Source organism: Trachypithecus francoisi, unplaced genomic scaffold (assembly GCF_009764315.1).
Source record: "Trachypithecus francoisi isolate TF-2019V2 unplaced genomic scaffold, Tfra_2.0 Lachesis_group2, whole genome shotgun sequence".
NCBI lineage: Eukaryota > Metazoa > Chordata > Mammalia > Primates > Cercopithecidae > Trachypithecus > Trachypithecus francoisi.
Window position 1 is genome coordinate 52,633,993 of NW_022681465.1, and position 21,851 is coordinate 52,655,843.

The 21,851-nt window shown below is 36.2% G+C and overlaps 1 protein-coding gene across 1 annotated transcript in view; it reads left to right on the forward strand.

Annotated features, from left to right (window-relative positions):
- The window catches only part of HAPLN1 (hyaluronan and proteoglycan link protein 1), an 85,352-nt gene extending 66,596 nt beyond the window's left edge, over positions 1–18,756 (forward strand). The window contains exons 3-5 of the mRNA XM_033179205.1: positions 3,708–4,079; positions 12,220–12,522; positions 15,165–18,756. Of these exons, the coding sequence (XP_033035096.1) occupies positions 3,708–4,079; positions 12,220–12,522; positions 15,165–15,454 (965 nt within the window). The 3' untranslated portion in view covers positions 15,455–18,756. The remainder of the gene's footprint in view (positions 1–3,707; positions 4,080–12,219; positions 12,523–15,164) is intronic.
- The last annotated feature ends 3,095 nt before the right edge of the window (positions 18,757–21,851 follow it).

Below are 21,851 nucleotides of genomic sequence, written 5' to 3' on the forward strand. Positions count from 1 at the left end.
AAAACAAGCAATACTTATTCTAATTATCAAGGTTTATTTTTATCTTTTGCATTTCAATTGCTGTGCTAATCAAACAGTTCTTTTTTTTTTTTTTTTTTTTTTGAGACGTAGTCTTGCTGTGTTGCCCAGGCTGAGGTACAGTGACGCAATCTCAGCTCACTGCAACCTCCGCCTCCCAGGTTCAGGCAATTCTCCTGCTTCAGCCTACTGAGTAGCTGGGACTACAGGCATGCACCACCATGCCTGTCTAATTTTTGTACTTTTAGTTGAGACGGGGTTTCACCATGTTGACCAGGCTGATCTCGAACTCCTGGCCTCAAGTGATCTGCCTGCCTCAGCCTCCCAAAGTGCTGGGATTACAGGTGTGAGCCACTGCACCCATCCCCAATCAAACAGTTTTGATTTAAACATTAATTTCAAACTGATCCAGGAGTTTAAATCCAATTATCAGTTTCAAGACTTTCTAGGCAAGAGTGTGCAAAGTTTATAATCAGCACCTGTGGTTTCCTTTCCTCTGTCTTCATCCCTTTCCTTTCCCTGTCTAATTCAGTGTGTTTCCTGGTTGGTCTCTGTGATGACAACCTGTGACATAGTACCTGATAAAAACTGCAAGCTCAAGATTCTCATGAGGTAGACTTATCAGAGTCCAACAGCTAAGGTGTGGGAGAGCCTGCAACAGACCACTTCTCCAGCAATGCTCAGTGCTATATAGTTTGCAGTGTAGATCTTCTAAAAGCAAACAAACAAACAAAAACATTATTCTTAGGGCCATTTTTGGAGGTTTAGCCTAAGGAACCTTAATGGCCTTAGTCAGTAAATATATTACATACCTTTGCTAGGGTTCTTTGAATTTCAGTCAAAGACTTCTGGCATCTATTACCTCAACACACACACACACACACACACACACACACACCCCAAAACAAATGAGAATGGTAGAATTTTATACATTTTGATAGACTTGTTAAAAAACTATTTTGGGTGAGGGTCAGTGGATGTTTGGTGTCTGCTTAATTTTCAACATTATACCACACAAGTCATCCTCTAGTCACAGTGCTGGAGTAGAAGTAAAACACAAACAAAACCAGAAGCCTACACTTCTAAAATACTGCAAGATGGTTTACAGTTAACCACAGAAAAAAATTAGAAGTCTGAGTCCCTTATACAAGAGTTTTGATCTTTGCCTTAACCCTTTAATTTATAAAACATTTAGAACTTGTGTTCATTCTGGAACCGTTTATGATTACACTAAACCTCCCAATTTTCCAAGTCTCCCATTTCCAAGTCTCACAGGTGGCATTTTGTGTATTTACTTTTTACTCCACATGATTCAAAACTTTTTAAATAAGTGAAATTATGAAAGACTAATATATGACAAAACTATGCTCTATATTGGGCAGTATCTTAGTTGGAAAATACTGTGTAAAATCTATGCAGTAGGAACAGTTTAGTAGTTAGTGTACACTTCGTATTGGTCAGCCATTGTCCTAAGTGTTTATATGTATTAGGTTAATTGTATGTTGTAGGTAATAGTATCTGTAATTCACATATAAGGAAATTAGGGCTTAGGGGTTGCACAACTTGCCCAAGGCTACAGAGCTAGTAAATTGAGGAAGTGAAGTTAGACCAAGGTCGCTGTCACATTAGAGCCCTTGTTCGCAACTTGTATAACATCCTCTATGCCAGTGCACTTGGGCATTATTTTTGACTTTTAACTTCGTATTGGTCAGCCATTGTCCTAGGGGTTTATATGTATTAGGTTAATTGTATATTGTAGGTAATAGTATCTGTAATTCACATATAAGGAAATTAGGGCTTAGGGGTTGCACAACTTGAAAGGATAATGAAACTGAGACCTCTTGTAGCTATGTGTCTTATCTAAACTATGTTCCAGTATGGGAAGGCCCAGCTCCCGGGGTGTTCCCACCCCCAACCCTTACCCCCCACAAGATACTGGTGAGGAAATGTTCCCTATGACCTCAGGCATTACTGAGAAAACTTAGTCGACAGCACTTTTTCCTCCTCCTAGAAAGAAGACACTAGAGATGTTTCAGTAGAACTTGCCTGCAGGCATTGTGGATATTGCCTGGGAAAAATTGTATGTAGGGTATAATTACACAGATTTATCTTTTATATCTTGAGATTCTATGGTCCTAAATAATGAGCTCAAGAATGGAATATAAAGGAAATGCTTAATGAGCTGGATTAGTGATTCCTCTTAACTAAATACTAAATGAAGCCATCATCCTCGCATTTCGTTATCTATTCAAAGTGAGGAGCATTGATGGCTTTGCTAAACTTTTCAGCTTTTTGAGGCTTGGCACTCATTTATAAATGAAATGATGTGCTCATTAAAAATATTAATTCTGATTGCTGTATGATAAAAATAGAGATGCTATGTCTATTTTTTGGACACTTTCTATTTTAAAATCCAAATCCTATATTTGCCATTCAATAACTGTGTGTCTCAACATGGCTACTCTTCCCAGTGACCTGGACATCTTAAATGATTCATGGCGAAGGATTATTCAACACCTATCTGCCCAAGGCAGGAGGTCTGCAGAGTTATGTGAAGGGCAGCTTTGGTAGCTTTGAAAGCTGTGTATGGACACAAAGATATCCATATCCAGGAACGCTTATATCACTTTCTCATTTTCAAATCTTGCACATCCTCAAGAGACATTGTCAAGGTCAAAAGCACAATGTGCTAGCCAGGGGGAAACCCCAGAGAAAGCCAAGATCTGAAAATAACAGCTGGTATGTAGAAAACGGCAGACCTGCTGACTTGGCAGACTCAGGATATTGTGGTGCTCTTTGGAAGGCAATAAAGTCCTTGGAGGAAAACAAAAGGACAAGGAAAGGAAAGGTGGAAGTAATAAGATAACTGCAAAATAAGACATAGTAGGAAGCAAAGAGAGAGAATAGAAGGATATTTAAGGGGGTAAAGAAGGAAATAATTATTTGGTTAATTGGAAAAGAAGTATAACTTTGGATATACTTTTAACATTCAAATTTTGAGGAATACATTTCAAAATCTTCTGGAATTTGTCAAAAGCATTTACTAAAATTACCTTTGTCTAATCTTTCTGTGAAAACGAAATACATATTTCCTGAAAGGTTTCAAAATAACCTAACACAGGTGTATATTTGACTAGAAGTCATAAATGTGAGGATATTCCAAGTTCTTTGGCCAGAACAGTACAATGAAAGTGAATCATGTTGCTTCATATTTTGCCTGTAAGTACAATACAAACTTATTGTATTAGAAAGCCCAGCTGGGTTTACCTTACCTTGAAATGTTTGGGTTTATATTGATGAACCCGTCATGCAACTCTCTCACTTCTCTTGGTCTTGTTTCTATGTTTTTGATATTTAAATGTAGAAGAAAAAAATTGAAACAATAATAAATAGAATTTATTATGAAATCATTGACCTTCAAATGACTGTGGAGTCTTATATCCAATATTTCTGACTGACGATAATGTAACTTCTTTCCCTTTGGTTTAAAATACAAGACTACTTTAGAGATACCCTCTAGTTATTAGAGGTCACTTTCTATATGGTTCAAAAGAGATTATGTAGAGAAGCTAACTACCCAAAGCTATCCTTTGTCAGATATCCTGTATATGTAACATATTTCATTTTATGAAAATGTCTGAAAGTATATTAATAGCTATTTTCTTTTTTTTTTTCCTTTTTAATTATAGCAGAAAATGGCCCCCGTCTACTTGTGGAAGCAGAGCAAGCCAAGGTGTTCTCACACAGAGGTGGCAATGTTACACTGCCATGTAAATTTTATCGAGACCCTACAGCATTTGGCTCAGGAATCCATAAAATCCGAATTAAGTGGACCAAGCTAACTTCGGATTACCTCAAGGAAGTGGATGTTTTTGTTTCCATGGGATACCACAAAAAAACCTATGGAGGCTACCAGGGTAGGGTGTTTCTGAAGGGAGGCAGTGATAATGATGCTTCTCTGGTCATCACAGACCTCACTCTGGAAGATTATGGGAGATATAAGTGTGAGGTGATTGAAGGATTAGAAGACGATACTGCTGTGGTAGCACTGGATTTACAAGGTAAGTATCTATAAGTCACATTCAACGTAGAAATTATCATTAACAGTTGCGTTTTTTCATTAGGAGTAATGTCTAGTGGTTACCACAGTAATAAAGTGAAAAACCAAAAGTCCTTGCCCAGCATCTTTTTCTATTTTTTATATTCTATAATCTGCCTTTGATTTCAGTTTTCATGTTTGAAATGTATACACAATGTTTATGTGCAAAATTGAAGCTGTTTGTAACAAGGAGAAACGTGCAGTGGAACTGAATTAACGGTTTTCAGATACTGCCTTATGCTACTCAAAATTTAAATTCTGTTATATTGTTATTGAGAAATTCAGATTGTGTACTTCTTTGTATTATGTTTCTAAAATTATCTCAGTTTCAAAATAATGGCATGTTTTGTAAAGGACATCTGCTAACTAAAATATATGTAATCATATTCTGTAAAATGACTGCAAAACCTTAATTCAACAAAAAAGTAACCTCTAGCTTTAAATATTCTTCTAAAGAAGTGATTTTGTAAGGGTTCAGAGTCTCTTAGCCATTTGGTCAAGGCATTTTGTGGGAGAATTCTATTGCTTAAATTTGTAAGCCATCCAATAGGTTTAATAACCAACATGTGTACAAAGCCGTACAATAAAAAGTGTCCTTGCTATCCTTGCCTCCTCTCTGCCCAATGTCCACCCTCTAGAGACACTCCTCTCCTTAGTTTCTCATGAATCACAAGACATCTTATTTTTCATAAATTTCAGCATTATTTTACACCGAAGGGTGGATTTTGGCAGCATTGATAGAATGCCTTCCTTCCTTGTTTACATAAAACTCTTAAGTGTATGCTTGCTAGAAGCTCCTTTTACCCCCGAGGACAGATTTGTGGCTTTTGGAAAAATATCTGTTTAGTCCACTAGCATATCACTGACTATTTGACTTTTTGAATCCCATACAATCCTATCACATGTATGGAGATTTATTTGCTTTATACATCTAATAAATTGCACAACATTGTAAAGTACATTTTTGTGACCTTTCCTTGTCTCTCATAGATAGTTCTTGGCCCTGAGTACATGCCACCTTGTGCTTTAAGTTTTTATTGATTCACATTAGTATCCATGAACATTGGCATTATTCAGGATGGAAGGAGTTGACTTAGAGAAGACAATCGGTCATCAAATATTAATTAAAACTATTTATCAGAGGGGCATTAAAGGTTGGAGAGAGCCTTGAGCTAGTAATATTAAGAGGCTTAGGTTCACCTCAACTCTGCCGGTATCAGTTTTGTAACTGGGGCAGGTCACTTATCCTCAAAAGAGTTTGAATTCTATTATCTGTTGTTACTTTTTCTTCTAAAACCCTATCTTTATATAGCAAAATATTTCCTAAACTTAAGTAATTCACATGCAATGTTTGCTATCTCTCTGTGTTTATTTTACAAAATTAAACTCTAAGTTAAAAGAAACCAGTATAACTTACCAGAAATAGAAGGAAATAATAAAAATAAATATAATAAAAATAAGGTCATTGTTTAAAAGAAGCTTCAGCCTGTTTTACAGCATAATGCATTATAGGGTCAAATCAAGTCTCCTCCAAGACACAATTAGGGATGCTGAAAGGGGAAGAAGCAAACAATTTTGTTTTCTCCTAGGCTCTGCACCATTGCAAATCTCCAGATTCTCCATGCTTAGGGAACATTCCCTGCCATATAGCGTACGTGCATATGAGCTAAGTAAATGTGGTCCAAGAAACCAATTTAATTGTTACATATTTTTACAAGTGCTGTTTTGGTGTCATGAGACAGAATTCCAATCTTTGATCTTTTCATTCAACAAACGTATAGTCCATTAAAGATTCTCAAATAATTTAATGAAATAAGGCAGAAGTCAGTAAAATAAGTGGGCACAAATTTCTATAATCATATGTTTTACTTATTTTGTTCTTGTTCAGTCAACCTCCTTTATAGATGACGCTTAAGACCAACGCTTTTTCTAAGATAACATGGCTAGCTCTAGTAAGAGCTAGAGCTGGAATTTGATACCAAAGGCATTGGATGAAGCCTAATGCTCTCCTCCACTGTGATTTGAGGGTTTGCAAGAAGGAGAAATTTTCTGTTGGTAGAGGAGAGGCTTTAAAAAAAAAAACAGCAGCATTCGGCAGCTTCAGGCTTCAGAAAATTCTGAAAGACCCAAAGTTATTGGAGCGATAAGCTAGGACCTGTCCTGTGCTCGTGGTAGCTGTTAAATTTCCCTCCTCCATGATGTTCTCATAGCACCTTATGTAGACTTCCATTATAGTTCTAATCACATTTTGTTTTGTAAATATTTGTAAATTTGTCTGTTAAACTTGATCTACTTGAGGACATTCAAGAGCCAAGAACAAAATTCATGCTCAGTAAATAGTTTACAAGTAAAAGAATGTTTGAAACAAAGTGTTTAAACTTTCAAATACAAAAAGTGTGCGTGCAATGTACTTTCAAATACAAAAAGTGTGCGTGCAATGTGGGAGTCATGGAAACCATTCTTAAGAAAGAGACACTTAGCTGGGCGCAGTGGCTTATGCCTGTAATCCCAGCACTTTGGGAAGCTGAGGTGGGTGGATCTCTTGGAGTCAGGAGTCTGTGACCAGCCTGGTCAACATGGTGAAACCCCATCTCTACTAAAAATACAAAAACTAGCCTGGCATGGTGGTGCATGCCTGTAATCCCAACTACTCTGGAGGCTGAGGCAGGAGAATCACTTGAATCCAGGAAGCAGAGGTTACAGTGAGTTGAGATCGCGCCATTGCACTCCAGCCTGGGTGACAGAGCAAGATTCTGACTCAAAAAAAAAAGAAAGAGATACTTGATTTGGACCATGAAGGTAAGCCTTTCAAAAGCTAAAGAGCATGAAAAAGCAGGAGAGATGGCACCATACATAAGAGAGAGAAATTCCTCAAAGCAAATATGTGAACAACAGATACCACCAACAGCATTCCAGCTTGCCTGCATTAAGTCTCAGATTGGTGACAGGGTGGGATAAAAATTTTTAACTTTTCATTGTCGCTAATTTCAAACATTTGGAAGAGTAAAAGGAATAGTACAATGAATCCATATATCATCATCCAGCTTCAAAAAGTATCATGATATAGCCAATCTTATTTTAGTTTGCTTTCTTACTCCCACTACCACAGAATAATTTTCAAGAAAAACTCAGATGGGATATTATTTTATCTAAATATACTTCAGAGTAAGATGAGGATTGATATTTCAAAGTAAAATTATAACAAATTAAGATAGTCACAATAAAATAAAAGCCATAAAAATAAAATTTGAGAAAACTTAACATAAGCTAAGGACAATCTCCACGTATTCTGGGATAGACGCTCAAGATGCAGCAGATTATATGCATAAGAGTTTGAAATCTGTGCTGAACCACATATGGCAAAAGGCATACCTTCTGGTTATCGTTTATTAGCTCTCATTCTCATTTTTAACCTTTTTCATGATCAATTACATTCTTACATGTGACTATCTACCAGTCAGGCAGTGGTACTCAAGCTCCCTGTCAGTCTTCTAACATGCACCAAAGGACCAGGGAAGCATCTCATTTTAAATGCCTTGATTGAGCTGCTTTTCCAACTGTAATTGCACATTATCTTTAATTGTGTTGGTCCTTTAATACCAGCTTAAATGCTATTTACACTAAAGAATTTTACCAATTAGAAAAAAAATTATTCTTCATGATGCCTAAATTATATAGCTCCTATTTGTATTACAAGCTTTTTTTCTGCCTTGGATTCAAACCATATATATATCCAAACTACATGTATTTATTCTGTCTTGGATTCAAATCATATATATATATAGATATATATCCTGTCAAATATAGGAAGAGGCCACACCCATACCTATGTCCTAGAGTACCAAGCACAGTGCCTTGCTGTCAGTTGTTGTTTAAGAACTGGCCATATAATCACACTGACAAAAAAAAAAAAAAATTGTAAATCCTTAACAAAGACTGACCTCCATGTGAGTTGGAATTAGATATGGAAACACAGTATTTTCATACAGAATCTTGGATAGGGCAGAGCCCTCCGATTGCTGCCAATTACCTACCTAGAAATAGCACCCAACAAGCAACAAGCTTTATACAGATATAACAAAAGAGTGTCCCTAGGAATTCAGGGAGAAGCTTGGACTACAGAATCAGCAATTCAATTGAGCGCAGCAAACAATAAATACACAAATAATGATATGAAAAACACAACACTTGTGCTTCCAAACTTCCATTGTATTCATCTTCCATTGGTGAAAATGGGGCTAAATATACAAAATTATAGTCTGAGAACTATCAGAAATAGAAACACAATTTCAGTTATGTGCATAGCACGGATAATCACTATGACAGGCACTAAGGAAGGTAATATTATTTATGCTATATGGTCTCTGCCTTTTTATTACTAGAAATATTTACTTTATGTAATTATTAAAACTTACTTTAACTTTTACATGTCCCTTTTGATTATATTTTGACATATAAGTATGAAGGATAAATTAGTCAGTTATTCCTTGGATAATCATACCACCTTCTTTCCCATCCATAAAAGTTTAACTTTTCTTCTTTTTGCAACACTGGATAAAAGCAACCATTCGCTCCATAATTCAGCTGTAAGAATTGCACATTTTTTCTACAGAGCCAAGAAGGTTGCCGCAATTGGATGTTAAAATCTTAACTAGCCAGAAGTACAACAAGTAAACAAATAAAATATTAACAATCATGAAGTTCCAAAAACGGTGCTGCTGGTAAGAGACATCTTGCTGTTGAAATGCGTATGTGAAATTTGTAGAATATAGGGAAAGTTTTAAAACTTTGAGTAAAGCATAGAGCTTTACCTTGATTTACTTGGAATACGTTATTTCCAGCATATCAAACAGTAATTCAAATTTGTTAAGTAAATCTTTTGAGCTGATACAACACTTGGTTGACAATTCTTACAATTGAAAAATACTAAAATTTTAACATAAGTTTCACTTTGACTCTAAAACATGATTGTATGAAATTATGTTAAATTTGAAAACAACTCAAATAAAAATATATAGCACTGGATGTGGAACTAAATCAGTCATATTTAAGTAATGCTCAGTGGTTAATCAAGGACAAATTACTAGAGAAAAAAATTTCCCGGCCGGGTGCGGTGGCTCAAGCCTGTAATCCCAGCACTTAGGGAGGCCGAGACCGGCGGATCACAAGGTCAGGAGATCGAGACCATCCTGGCTAACACGGTGAAACCCCGTCTCTACTAAAAAATACAAAAAAAAAAAAAAAAAAAAACTTGCCCGGCGAGGTGGCGGGCGCCTGTAGTCCCAGCTACTCGGGAGGCTGAGGCAGGAGAATGGCGTAAACCCGGGAGGCGGAGCTTGCAGTGAGCTGAAATCCGGCCACTGCACTCCAGCCTGGGCGACAGAGCGAGACTCCGTCTCAAAAACAAACAAAAAAAAAAATTCCCGATGTTTATGAGAGTCTACCAAAACACACTACAGTGAATTTAAACCTGAAAGATTTTCCAGGTCTTTAAAATTAATATAAATTAAAATATTCTGCATTTTCCAATATTACCATCTTCAGCCATTTTGGAAATGGAAGTCAACCCCACTGGTTTCTTTCTCTCTTCAGGCTCAGACACTTTGAGATTTTCTGTCACTTTAAGATCTAGCTAAAAAGGGAATGTCTACTGAATAAATTGAATATTTTCCTTTTCATCAGCACTCCCAGGGTTGCCGAGGAAAGAGGATAAAAGATATGAGGGACCAGGGCACCATAATAGTTTTTTCCCAGCACTCACTGGGTTCCCAGCTCAGTGCCTGGACAGAGCCCTCCTTAGATAGAACCATGTCCAGGCCTTCCCTCCCCATCACCACAGGAGTTAGTGGCAACCAAGAGAGGCTTTTACTCCTTCCTTTTGGCTCTGATTCAGCTTATAGATCCTTCAGCCAAGAACCTGAGAAGGCAGAATGAGATCAGGAAGCCTTCTTGGATCTCTGCCTTTCATGGATGGTGCCAGCTGGATTGCCCTACAGGGACAAACATGTCCTACGGAGGCCTTCAGTGGATGTGACTTGATTTAAGACCATTGAAATTTCTTCTTGTAGTGTCTTCTAGGACAATTTAGTAAAGAAATATTTCCTGTGTATGGTTATGCTATTAGTGAGTTTGTACTTCATCTTGAATAGCATCTACAGTCTCGTAAAATAGCACATGTGCTGTAACTCACCAAATTACTGTGTCAGTGGGACAAATGTTTGCATTCCACATGCTAAAATACTAATTATTTCTCATTATATTCAAAAATTCAAGGCAAGCCCTTGAATAATGATTCTAAATTAGTTATCTTTTAATAACCATGGGAGAAATACTTCGACACAGTAGTCCTTTTCAAAGTTCAGCAAGTGATGCAACTTTCCTTCCTTATTTGGTAATCCTCAGCCTTTAAAGAAATTGGGCAGAGTGTTGTGAGACAGCCCAGTCACCTCCCATAATTATTTGACCAAAAGAAATGTTGTGGAAAGCTATACGTCTTCCCAGGCAAAATCAAATGCCAAGTCACACTGTTCACATTTGCCAAGGAACTTTTGTCCTCAAAATATTTAACTTAATTATTTGGCATTAGTCAATCAATGGATGTCTATTCTGTACCTACCTTTTATACGACAAGCTTAGAGAAGTTATTTTTTCCTGTTTATGGGCGGATCACGAGGTCAGGAGATCGAGACCATCCTGGCTAACATGGTGAAACCCCGTCTCTACTAAAAAAAAAAAATACAGAAAACTAGCCGGGCGAGGTGGCGGGCGCCTGTAGTCCCAGCTACTCGGGAGGCTGAGGCAGGAGAATGGCGTGAACTCGGGAGACGGAGCTTGCAGTGAGCTGAGATCTGGCCACTACACTCCAGCCTGGGCAACAGAGCGAGACTCCGTCTCAAAAAAAAAAAAAATGTTTCAAACCCCTTACTTTCAGTTTGCAATATATACATGTGGAAGTTGAAAAATAGTAATGGAAATACTTTTAAATTAAAGCCCTTATTTTAGTCATGCTATTTAAGGGCAGAAAAAAATAGGAATAAGGGCTACATTAAAAGTAAACATATAAGAGTTTTCTATGGAGGTGTGTCTCACTGTACAGATCTGTCTTATGTGAAATAAGATTGTTTAATTATGTTCTTGTTAGATATGCAAAGGAATCCACTTTAGCAGGGGTATCCAATATTTTGGCTTTCCAGCCACATTGGAAGAAGATGAACTGTCTTGGGCCACACATAAAATATACTAATACTAATGATAGCTGATAAGCTTAAAAAAAAAAAAAAAAAAAAGAAAGAAAGAAAAAAGAAAAGAAAATCACAAAAAACCTCATAATGTTTTAAGAGAGCTTATAAATTTTTGTTGAGCTGCATTTAACGCTGTCCTGGGCCACATGTGGCTCGTGGGCCATGGGTTAAACAAGTTTGCTTTTGAGTTTCTCCAAATAAGAATCCCCCCTAAGTGAAGGTTACTTATCTGCAAGTTATTAGAAGACCATGTAAAAGAGTTATATATCTACATTTGAATCATTTGTTAATATGCTTCTTTATACATTTAAAAGACTACATAAAACTAATTACTAATTATATAGGAAAAGTTACTAAGAAAAACATTGTGAATTTTGATAAATACCTTCTCTTTGAGCACTACGTCCCCTCCGCTCTTAGTATTCAACACTGACTATTTCTATATCTGCCACCAACTCTTAGTATTCAATACTGACTTTTTCCCTGGGTGACGGAGCTCAGTAGTAACCCATTATAGGGCTAGGAACTGGCAGTAAACGGTAAGTTCTCAGGGAAGGCTATTTGGAAACTGTAATCTGCGGACAGATGTCTTCAGAAAGGAGAATTTTAAGGTTTGAGTTGAATTCATAGCCAAAGCAGTAAATCACTGAAGTTATCAAACAAAAAAGCTGATCATGAGATTCTCAGAACTGACAGGCTGCTTGAAGGGGAAAGGGATCATGAGAAACAGTTGCTAGTTGACGAAAAACTACTGTCTCATCTGATGGCGGGTCTGTTGTGTTTTTCACCAGCTGGGTGGCATTTGCTCAGAGTTGTTAGTTTTGGAGCTTCTAATGACTCCTTGCTTTCTCTTTTGCACAGGTGTGGTATTCCCTTACTTTCCACGACTGGGGCGCTACAATCTGAATTTTCACGAGGCTCAGCAGGCGTGTCTGGACCAGGATGCTGTGATCGCCTCCTTCGACCAGCTGTACGACGCCTGGCGGGGCGGGCTGGACTGGTGCAATGCCGGCTGGCTCAGTGACGGCTCTGTGCAATATCCCATCACAAAGCCCAGAGAGCCCTGTGGGGGCCAGAACACGGTGCCTGGAGTCAGGAACTACGGATTTTGGGATAAAGATAAAAGCAGATATGATGTTTTCTGTTTTACATCCAATTTCAATGGTAAGATAATAACTGTACTGCCTTCTTTCTTGTCTCAGAGACTATTCCATACTATAACACTACACTTGGCTTTTAATCTTATCTTCTTAGAAAAACAAACAAAAACAAGCTTTGAAGTTTTGTTCTAGTTTTAAAAGATATAAAAAGTTCTTGAGTATCATAATTTTTAAATATCCACATAAGTCAAGCACAAGTACATATTCTCAGTACTCCTACATTTTATTTCATCCCATTTTTATATGAAATAGTTGAAACTGTTATGTGGTTTGAGATGTGTTACCTGTTGTCAAAGATGATGCTGCCGGTGTGTGCCCTCTGTAGGATATGGTTCTCTCAATCAAAGTAAGTGTGCCTTCATTATTACCCATGCTCTCCCTCTCACAATCACATATACACTTATTCATAGATGATCAACAGAACTCAGGACAAAGTGGGGAGTGAGCAAGAAAAAGAAAGTAGAATTAACTCTCAAGGTGAAAGTAGAAGGAAAGGTTGCAGCAGTGTTGATGACTGATTCATTTTATTCATACTCCTCTCAACCCTTCTCTTGCTCTGTTCAGAACCAGCCACATAATGTGTGCGGCCCAGTGTAAAATGAAAATGTGGGCTGGGTGCAGTGGCTCACGCCTGTAATCCCAGCACTTTGGGAGGCCAAGGCAGGGGGACTGCCCAAGCAGTTTGAGACCAGACATGGCATCATAGTGAGACCCCATCTCTAAAAGAAAAAATAAATAAATAAAAAGAAAAAAAAAAGGAAAGAAAATGTGGATCTCCTTGTTCAAAAATGTTAAAAATTTTAAGATGGTGACAGCAGAGCATTAAACTAAATGCAGAGCCCTTCTCCATGTGGCGCCCTGTGTGGTGACACAGGTCACACACCTATGAAGCAAGCCCTGAAGCCATCATTTATATTTTAGGTCCCTGGTGATATGCTTTGGGAAAAATAGAAAGAGATTATAGGTCAGGGGTCAACAATCTTTTTCTTTTTCTTTTTAAAGACAAGGTATTTCCCTGTATGTCACGCAGGCTGGAGTGCAGTGGCACGACCTGGACACACTGCAACCTCCACCTCCCTGGTTCCCAAGTGACTCTCCCTCCTCAGCCTCCTGAGTAGCTGGGACTATGGTGTATGCCACCACGCCTAGCTAATTTTTGTTTTTTTGGTTTTGTGGTTTGTTTTTTTGTTTTGTTTTGTTTTGTTTGGAGACATGGGGTTTCACTATGTTGGCCAGGCTGGTCTCCAACTCCTGACCTCACATGATCAGCCAGCCTCAGCCTCCTAAAGTGCTAGGATTACAGACGTGAGCCACTGTGTCTAGCCAACAATCTTTTTCTGTAAAGGGCCGTATCATAAATATTTTTGGCTTTGCTGGCCATATGGTGTCTGCTGCAACGGCTCATTGTAAGTGTGTATGTTATAGCACAAAAACAGCCATCAAAATACTAAACTCAGATGGAGACGGCAGTATTCCAATAAAACTTCATTTACAAAACCAGGTAGGAGGCCAGTTTTTGACCCCTGAGCTATAGTTTGCTGAACTCTGGTATAGGTGATTGTACTTAACCTCTAGTTAATGTTCCAGTGGCCACTACCCTTTCTCCAAATCACATCATCTCAGTCTAGAAATTAATTAATTAATTAATTTATACGTATTAATTAATAAGTATTATTATACTTATTATAATAATAAGTATAGGCAGGCATTAATTTATACTTCAGTAACCTATATCTAATGAGGGGCAGGGGAACATCATATAACAATGTCTAATCAGGTAAGAGAGTCTGATTAGATTCAACCAAAAACTAAGATGCATAAGAAAATCTTCAGTCCGTATGTATTTATCACGTTCAGTCAGTTGAAGTCATATTTTACACATTTTACACATATTTAATACATATTGAAGGAATCTCAGTAATTAACACTATTCAATAAGTGATCGAGACTAATTTGTCTTTCTAGTGAAATCGAGAAATAGTTAGGTATCAGGGTTTCAACAAATGGAAGTTGAAAAAACTAAACAAATTTGTCTTCTTTGCTAGTGAACCAACACAGACTAAGTTTACATTCTGAGTACGTATTATCTGTGGCAAGTGACTTCCTGTATTTTATGCATTTTCATACGTAGTCTTTGAATGAGAATAATGTCTAATTGATACCTGTAATGAAAAGGACTTGAGGGCTTTTGATTTTTTTTTAATGGACTTTTATGTCAGGAATGTGTTTTGATCCTTTCACATTCAAATTTTGCCTCTCCAGAAACTTGTGCTGGGGTTCAGTCTTGCTACAGCTAGAATTTAAATAGCCCTTGCTTTTAACATGGAATTCTGTCTTCTCTAGTGCCACAGAAGGGCTCTTTTAGTCACTAATTAGCTAACAGAAACTGTATCTGCCATTTCCCTTTTCTTTTTAAAGCTATAAAAGGGGCATGTCTGGACACATATTAAGGGGCAAGGGAAAAACTAATTTAATGGAAGTGACCTAGGGACACTACATTTAATTGACATTTCTATGTTCCCAAAACTTTACAAACATTGCTCTATATTCCCCTTCATTGAGAAACACTTCCGTCTTTGGCTCCTTCTATCTCTGTGTGGCTTAACTGAAGACCAGCCCATTTACTCTGTCTCCTTCTTTCTACAGGCCGTTTTTACTATCTGATCCACCCCACCAAACTGACCTATGATGAAGCGGTGCAAGCTTGTCTCAATGACGGTGCTCAGATTGCAAAAGTGGGCCAGATATTTGCTGCCTGGAAACTTCTTGGATATGACCGCTGTGATGCGGGCTGGTTGGCGGATGGCAGCGTCCGCTACCCTATCTCTAGGCCAAGAAGGCGCTGCAGTCCTACTGAGGCTGCAGTGCGCTTCGTGGGTTTCCCAGATAAAAAGCATAAGCTGTATGGTGTCTACTGCTTCAGAGCATACAACTGAATGTGCCCCTAGAGCACATCAGTTTTAAAGTCATAAAGAACATGTGAAAGGTGTTTTTTTTTTTTTCAATATGAACTCATGCAAGTTACCAAAACTGTGATAACCCTTTTTTACTTACTGTAAAGAGTCATTTTCATAAAGATCAATTCATTGATTTGTTTTTTGTAAAGCTATCATTCAATATATATTATAAATTAATATAAACTTAAGGGAAGCTCTACGTAAGGAGACTTAGAGCCAAACTCTTTAAGCTGTATCATCCCAATAAAGTATCCTTTCATGAACGGGGCATGCAATAGCTTGAGAATTGCTAGGATTAAATTAAGGAAAGTAAAGCTACTCAGAGCAGCAGGTTTCACAAGCACAAACTTTACACATTTGTACAATTTTGAAATGCACTACAATAAACAAATTACAGTAACAAATTTGAAATACAGGCTTCTTTACATAAACTGAGAGGTTATACAAAACTCAATTTCACAAGGGAACAATCTGTACCTTTCTAAAAGTTAATATTTCAAGTCTCCAATAGACAGAATATTTTACTCTTTAAAATCTTGCCTTTTTGACCAAAAAAAAAAAAAAAAAATCATATGAACTCCAATCCATAGTAACAAGCACAGTTAAAACTCCTTAATAATCCCATTTATATGAAGTATGACACATAAATAAGCAGATAATATTTAACCAATGAAAGACTTCTACCTTCTTATAATTAAAATTACACATGTCTGAGAGGAATTGTTTTATCTTTTGAGTAGCTTTACTGAGTTGTATTTAAATTCTAAGGGCCATTTGCTAAGCAGCATTTAGCATCTACTCAGGGCAGTTATATAGATAAACTGCTGGACAGAAAAATTGTAAAATTTAGCAGCTTGATTTTCTGTTAGCCTATGAAATGTTATTGTCCTATAAAATAACTTTAAACTTATTTAATATTCCATATTTACATTATATGAAAATCAATTACATTATAAAAGGAATCCCTAATGCAGAAACAAAGACCCAACTTTCAAAATTCTTATTATTCCTATTTGTATATACACTAGAAAACCCAACTAGTGCCTGTGTTTGGGGGGGAAAGTCAACAGTGTAGTTCTAAACCTTATCCCAAATAGAAAATGTGGTTAATGATGTCACTTTCCTTGCTGGTCATCATTAGGCTTAAATTAAATGCTGAAGCTGTCATCAAAGAGTTTACACTAAAATCTTCAGGGTTTTGAATAAATGGTTAAGTCCAGCTTCAAAACACAATTTTCCACATTAGCAGCTCCAATCTTAAATAAAGCTCTGTTTTCCTATATTTTTATGACTGCTGAGACCCCACAGGGACCAATATTTGTATTCAAATTACATTTCATGGTTTCCCATTGTTTCACAATGAATTCTAATAAATGGGATTTACTATAATAATCCAAGTATGACATAGCTGGTATGCTTTCATGAATGTTTTTATGTAGATTTTCCTCCCATGAACATGAGTAAATAAATCTGTTTCCTGAATGGATTGTGGTTGCATTTAAGGCTCTGTAATAATTCTAATAAATTTACTCTATAAAGATAGAGTTATGGGTGTGGAAGGTATAGAACAATTGGAAGTCCATGAAACCATAACTATAATCATATATTATTCAGACAAAATACTGTAATAAAAGTAGGTCCTTTCTTTCATCAAAAACATACCTGAAAATTTTCAGATGCTTTAATATTAAAAGATGACAGTGTTATGCGTGCACATTTTTAAGTTAGGTTGGATATGCAAACTGTACAAAACTATAAATCCAAAGATTTTGTAAGGTTTAAACTCAAACACTGGTGGTATAAATAGAACTTACACTTCTAAATTAAAGAAGATACCTAAATGGTCTAGGATAAGATGATATATTATTTAAAGAGGGGACTTACTCCCAAATAACAACTTTAACACCTCAAATATGGGGGCTAGCTCACTGGAAGAAGTCCATACTTAAACTATTATTATGTATGTTCTGATAATTTTGTTGGAAATACAAGTAGGAACAAATTTCTATTGAAGCAAGCATCTAATTTTCAGTTATGTCCAGAACTCTACCTTTATAATGTTAAATGTAGTAGTATTTCTTAACTTTTAAATACTTACTAGTATAGGAATTGGTGCTGATCAAAATCTCTGGAGTGACTGTTAGCTGATTAAAATCTATACCAATTACACATCATTTTTCCATTCATGTGAAAAACAAAAAATCTTAACACAATGAATACTGCTGAGCAGAATTTTTGTTTTCTCATTTTTCTCAAAGGATCAGAATTTCCATGCCCTTTATACTCCTACTTGAATTAGTCTTTTTAATGTTCTCATTTTGCTGTTTTTCCACCAAATGTCTATTTTCCTACTTCATTACCCAAGATGTCTCACTGAGCATGTCTGAAAAAGAAAGGTTGTTCTAATACAATTTCTAACAGAAAGTTTGGTACAACACTGGCTAATTCAGAAATCACTCCTCAGACTTAGATTCCAAGAGTATCAAAGAGATTAGATGGGAGGTTGGGCTAGGAACCCTTGTTTTAATGTATTTGTCCATAATTAACACTGGTGACCATGTAAGGAACAAAGTATATCTGCACATTTCACTGAGACATCTGCATTGGAAAACCCAACCAAAAAGAAGCAATTCAAATAAAAAGACAATGTAAGAATGAAAATAAGTTGGTCACATTAACACTGGAAGCCATCTTTAAATGAGTACTGCCATATTGTATCACAGTAACTTTAAGCCAAATATGGCATTTGTAAATTTAAACTTTCTCTCATGGAAAGGGGGCCGGTACCTGTTAAAGTGTTATTTTATGCAATAATATAGTCACTTTATATTTTGGCAATTAGAAGTAGACTCAAAGGAGATTCCAATTTGGTTGCTGGCAGCCATTCTGGGTTTCTTGATTTTAGTACTCCAAAGAATATGGTGGTCTCATGGAGTAGCTGACCACTAAGGAGGGGAGGATTAAAAGGGAATCACTTATCAGGTTTTAGCATAGAATGCATTAAGAAATATCAGTGGACAACTGACATCGTTTTGTTAAGAAGTTAACTGTATCATAGCTCACTACTGCCAGAGTGGCAACGGATGTACAACGAAAGAGATGAAAAATACAAAAGTCATTAAGCCACCTGATTAAAAGAAAACCAATATTTAAAGGCATTTCATAGATATCAAGTATAAATTTGAGGAGAAGAATCAATCTGTATTACCAAAAAAAACAAAAATGTTTTCATTTCTGTAAGATACAATGAACTGGTACATTAAAAGTCAATTTTGTGTTACTGAAGTATCTTTTAATTCTTCTGAGTTGTAGAATCTTAGCTATTTCTCTTTGTGTCAAACTCTGTAAATACATTATTTCCAAAAAAAAAGGCATTTAATTCATTCTTGTTCTGATACACTTGACTTCAAATTGTGAATATGTACAGTTTTCATTTCCTAGTACTCTTGCAAAGTCAAAAAAAAAGAGTATATATATGATGTCACTAAATCAACTATAGTATTATCCCAAAATATACTGACTTTTTTCTCTTTGTGTATGACTCAAAGCATAATTTATTTTGCCCACCAGTTCAGCAATCCCAGAAATCTATGGTGTTGTTGATTAGATTAACATATTTTAAATGCTTTGTAACTTAATCATGAGTGCTGAATTAAAAGAAAGGTTTTTCTTTTCATACTTAAGTTCTTCTCTTTAGCACTTTACACTTCCAATAACAAGGAATATATTTTGCAATATTTCCATCCCTACTCTGGATTTTCAACATAAAAAATACTTTCTGGATTTTTCTGATATACAGAAATGAATTATTGAGTGCAAGGATCTATTGCTGGTGCAATGACTTGAACAGAAACACACATAAATGAGTTTGTCATTGACACTGACAATTTTAAGGTACATAAAAATGGACCTTAAAATTTTTCCCATACTTACTTGCAATACATTAATTGCCTTGGAGAAGAAAAAGGTCCAAGAATAATATGAAATTAAATCATTTACTTTCAGTGTTTCAGTTCTTACGCAGATGGACGATATCTTCACCTTGCCAGCAATTTTTGTATATTATGGCCTGGTCTTATATGAAACTTGCTTGATACTAATATTGAAGGATCTTACAGAGTTTCATAATGTTTAAATAAAACAAGTAAACTATTATGATGTCCTTACTTTCCTACAGAGTGACAGAGGTTAATATTATAATAAGACTACTCTTGTGCAAAATGGACCCTGTCTATGATGGTAGATGTATAAGAGGAGTCATAAAAGCCAAGATTATTGGAGAATATGAGGGAGAAAATGAACTAAGAAGAAACTGACACCAGAAGTGTAAGAAGAAGATATTTCCTTTCCTATCTTTACTTCTTGGGCTCTCCATTTAGGATTATTTAGAGGCATGTCTTAAGATGGTTCTGTAGTCTGTGCTTCTCAGTAGGTGGTATATTCAGGAAGATAATAGCTTCATGCTTCAGCTGTTAAAAGATGGCTCTTTAATTTAGTTGGTGTCTGACAGCAGCCTCAGCTCCATTTATTCAGGAGAGTACCCCCAGGGTAGAGAGAAAGCTCCAATTTGCTGTTACCTGACAATGAAGCTATTGGCTTTAACAACAAATGTAAGATTCTTGGAAAGAAATAGACTTCTAAGAATATTGTATCCTTGTATTTTTCTTTCAAAGCAAAGGACCCAATTGCCAGCTTTTCTTCTGTTGGAAATATCTGGGACTTTTAAAGCATTATTTGAAAAAAATATTTCTTTGATTTTAATCGATGAAAATTCTGCCTGCCAAAATTCATATATATGCAGAGAGCAAAGAAAGGTAAAATACAAGTGAGTTTGAGATTTTGGAGACTATGAAAGGTCCTTCTTTGAAGATGCTGAGATTCTTGCATGTGAATCTAAAAACAAAACCATTTATTATTCTAATAAATAAACATGTTCGTGTATAATGATTGCCGCAAGCCCAGGGAAAAGATAAATAATGTCCTTCATGGTTCTTCCTGTGCTCAGAGTTCTGCCAAATTGAACATCCTTTCTCTATGGGAAGATGCTTTCTCCTATGATGAGAGCCAAACTTCAAGTGGCTGAGAAGCAAATTCTGCTATGCTAATAGAACGCCTTTGAATAGCCAAACTTTCAGTTCAGTGTACATGAACATTCAGGAATCTGTTAAAGCAATTGTACTCAGCATATTGGAATCACTTGGGAATCTGCAAAAAATGAGTTTTGAGTCCCTGCCCCACAGATTATGGTCAATGGTGTAAAGTGGAGATCAGGATTTTTAATCCCCATGCCCCATTCTAATGTGATTCTAACATGCAGCCAGGGGTGAAAACCACTGGATTTAACTATTTTAGGGTCACAAAACAAAGCCATTCCACAGATATATAATTAGGTTGATATTTATGACTCACAATTTAAAATAATTTAAAAACTTTCTAATTGGTTTAAATTTTATTGAACTTAGAATATTCTTCAAGCATAAGTATTTAATTGCTTTGATTTGCCTTCTTTTCTAGTGACAATTCCAATTACATTAGCAAATATGTGTCAAATAAATTATGTGCCTACCCTATTATTGTTACTCCTTCAATTCAAACTATTTTAAACCATTTATATTATCAAACCCTTTCCCATCTAAAGTACTGAAATGTTAAGGGTATGGCAATAATCATGTAAAATATTTTGGAATAAGAATTTGAACTCCACATTGAAGTCAATGACTTCTGAGATTTCAATTACATCTCAGAGAAAAAGATGTGAATTCACTATGAGGTTTCCATTACCAACACTGACCCTCAGGCAAACAAAAGCAACACAATTCTAGCTAGGTAGAAGAATGGGTGGGAGTGTGGAATGGAGAGGAAGACCGAGAGAGAGGGTAGAAGGAGGAGAAAGGAGAGAGAATTCTACCCTTTTCCTCAGTAAGAATATGTGATTTGATTAAATTAGCTTACCAAATACCAGAGACAACTCTTTACTTATTAAAACTCTGATACCATGTGTTACGTAGATAATCAAAAGCATATTTATTTTATGGCATAATGAAGACATGCATTACTCACTACTTATTAGCAACTTATTCATAATGTTAAAGATATTGGACTGTTTATAATTGGAAGACACAGTTCAATAGAGTGGTTCCAAGCATACACACCAGAGTGATAGTACCATAGTTCAAATTTAGCCCTGCCACCTAGTATCTCTGGATAAATCATTTAACATTTCTTGGCCTTGATTTCTCCATCTAAAAGTAGACATATTAATATTAATGATATCATTAATGCTTGCCTGATATTGTTATAAAATTTGAATGAGTTAATATATTGTGGTAATAGCTAACACAATATCACATTTGTGCTATTTTATGTATGCCATTTA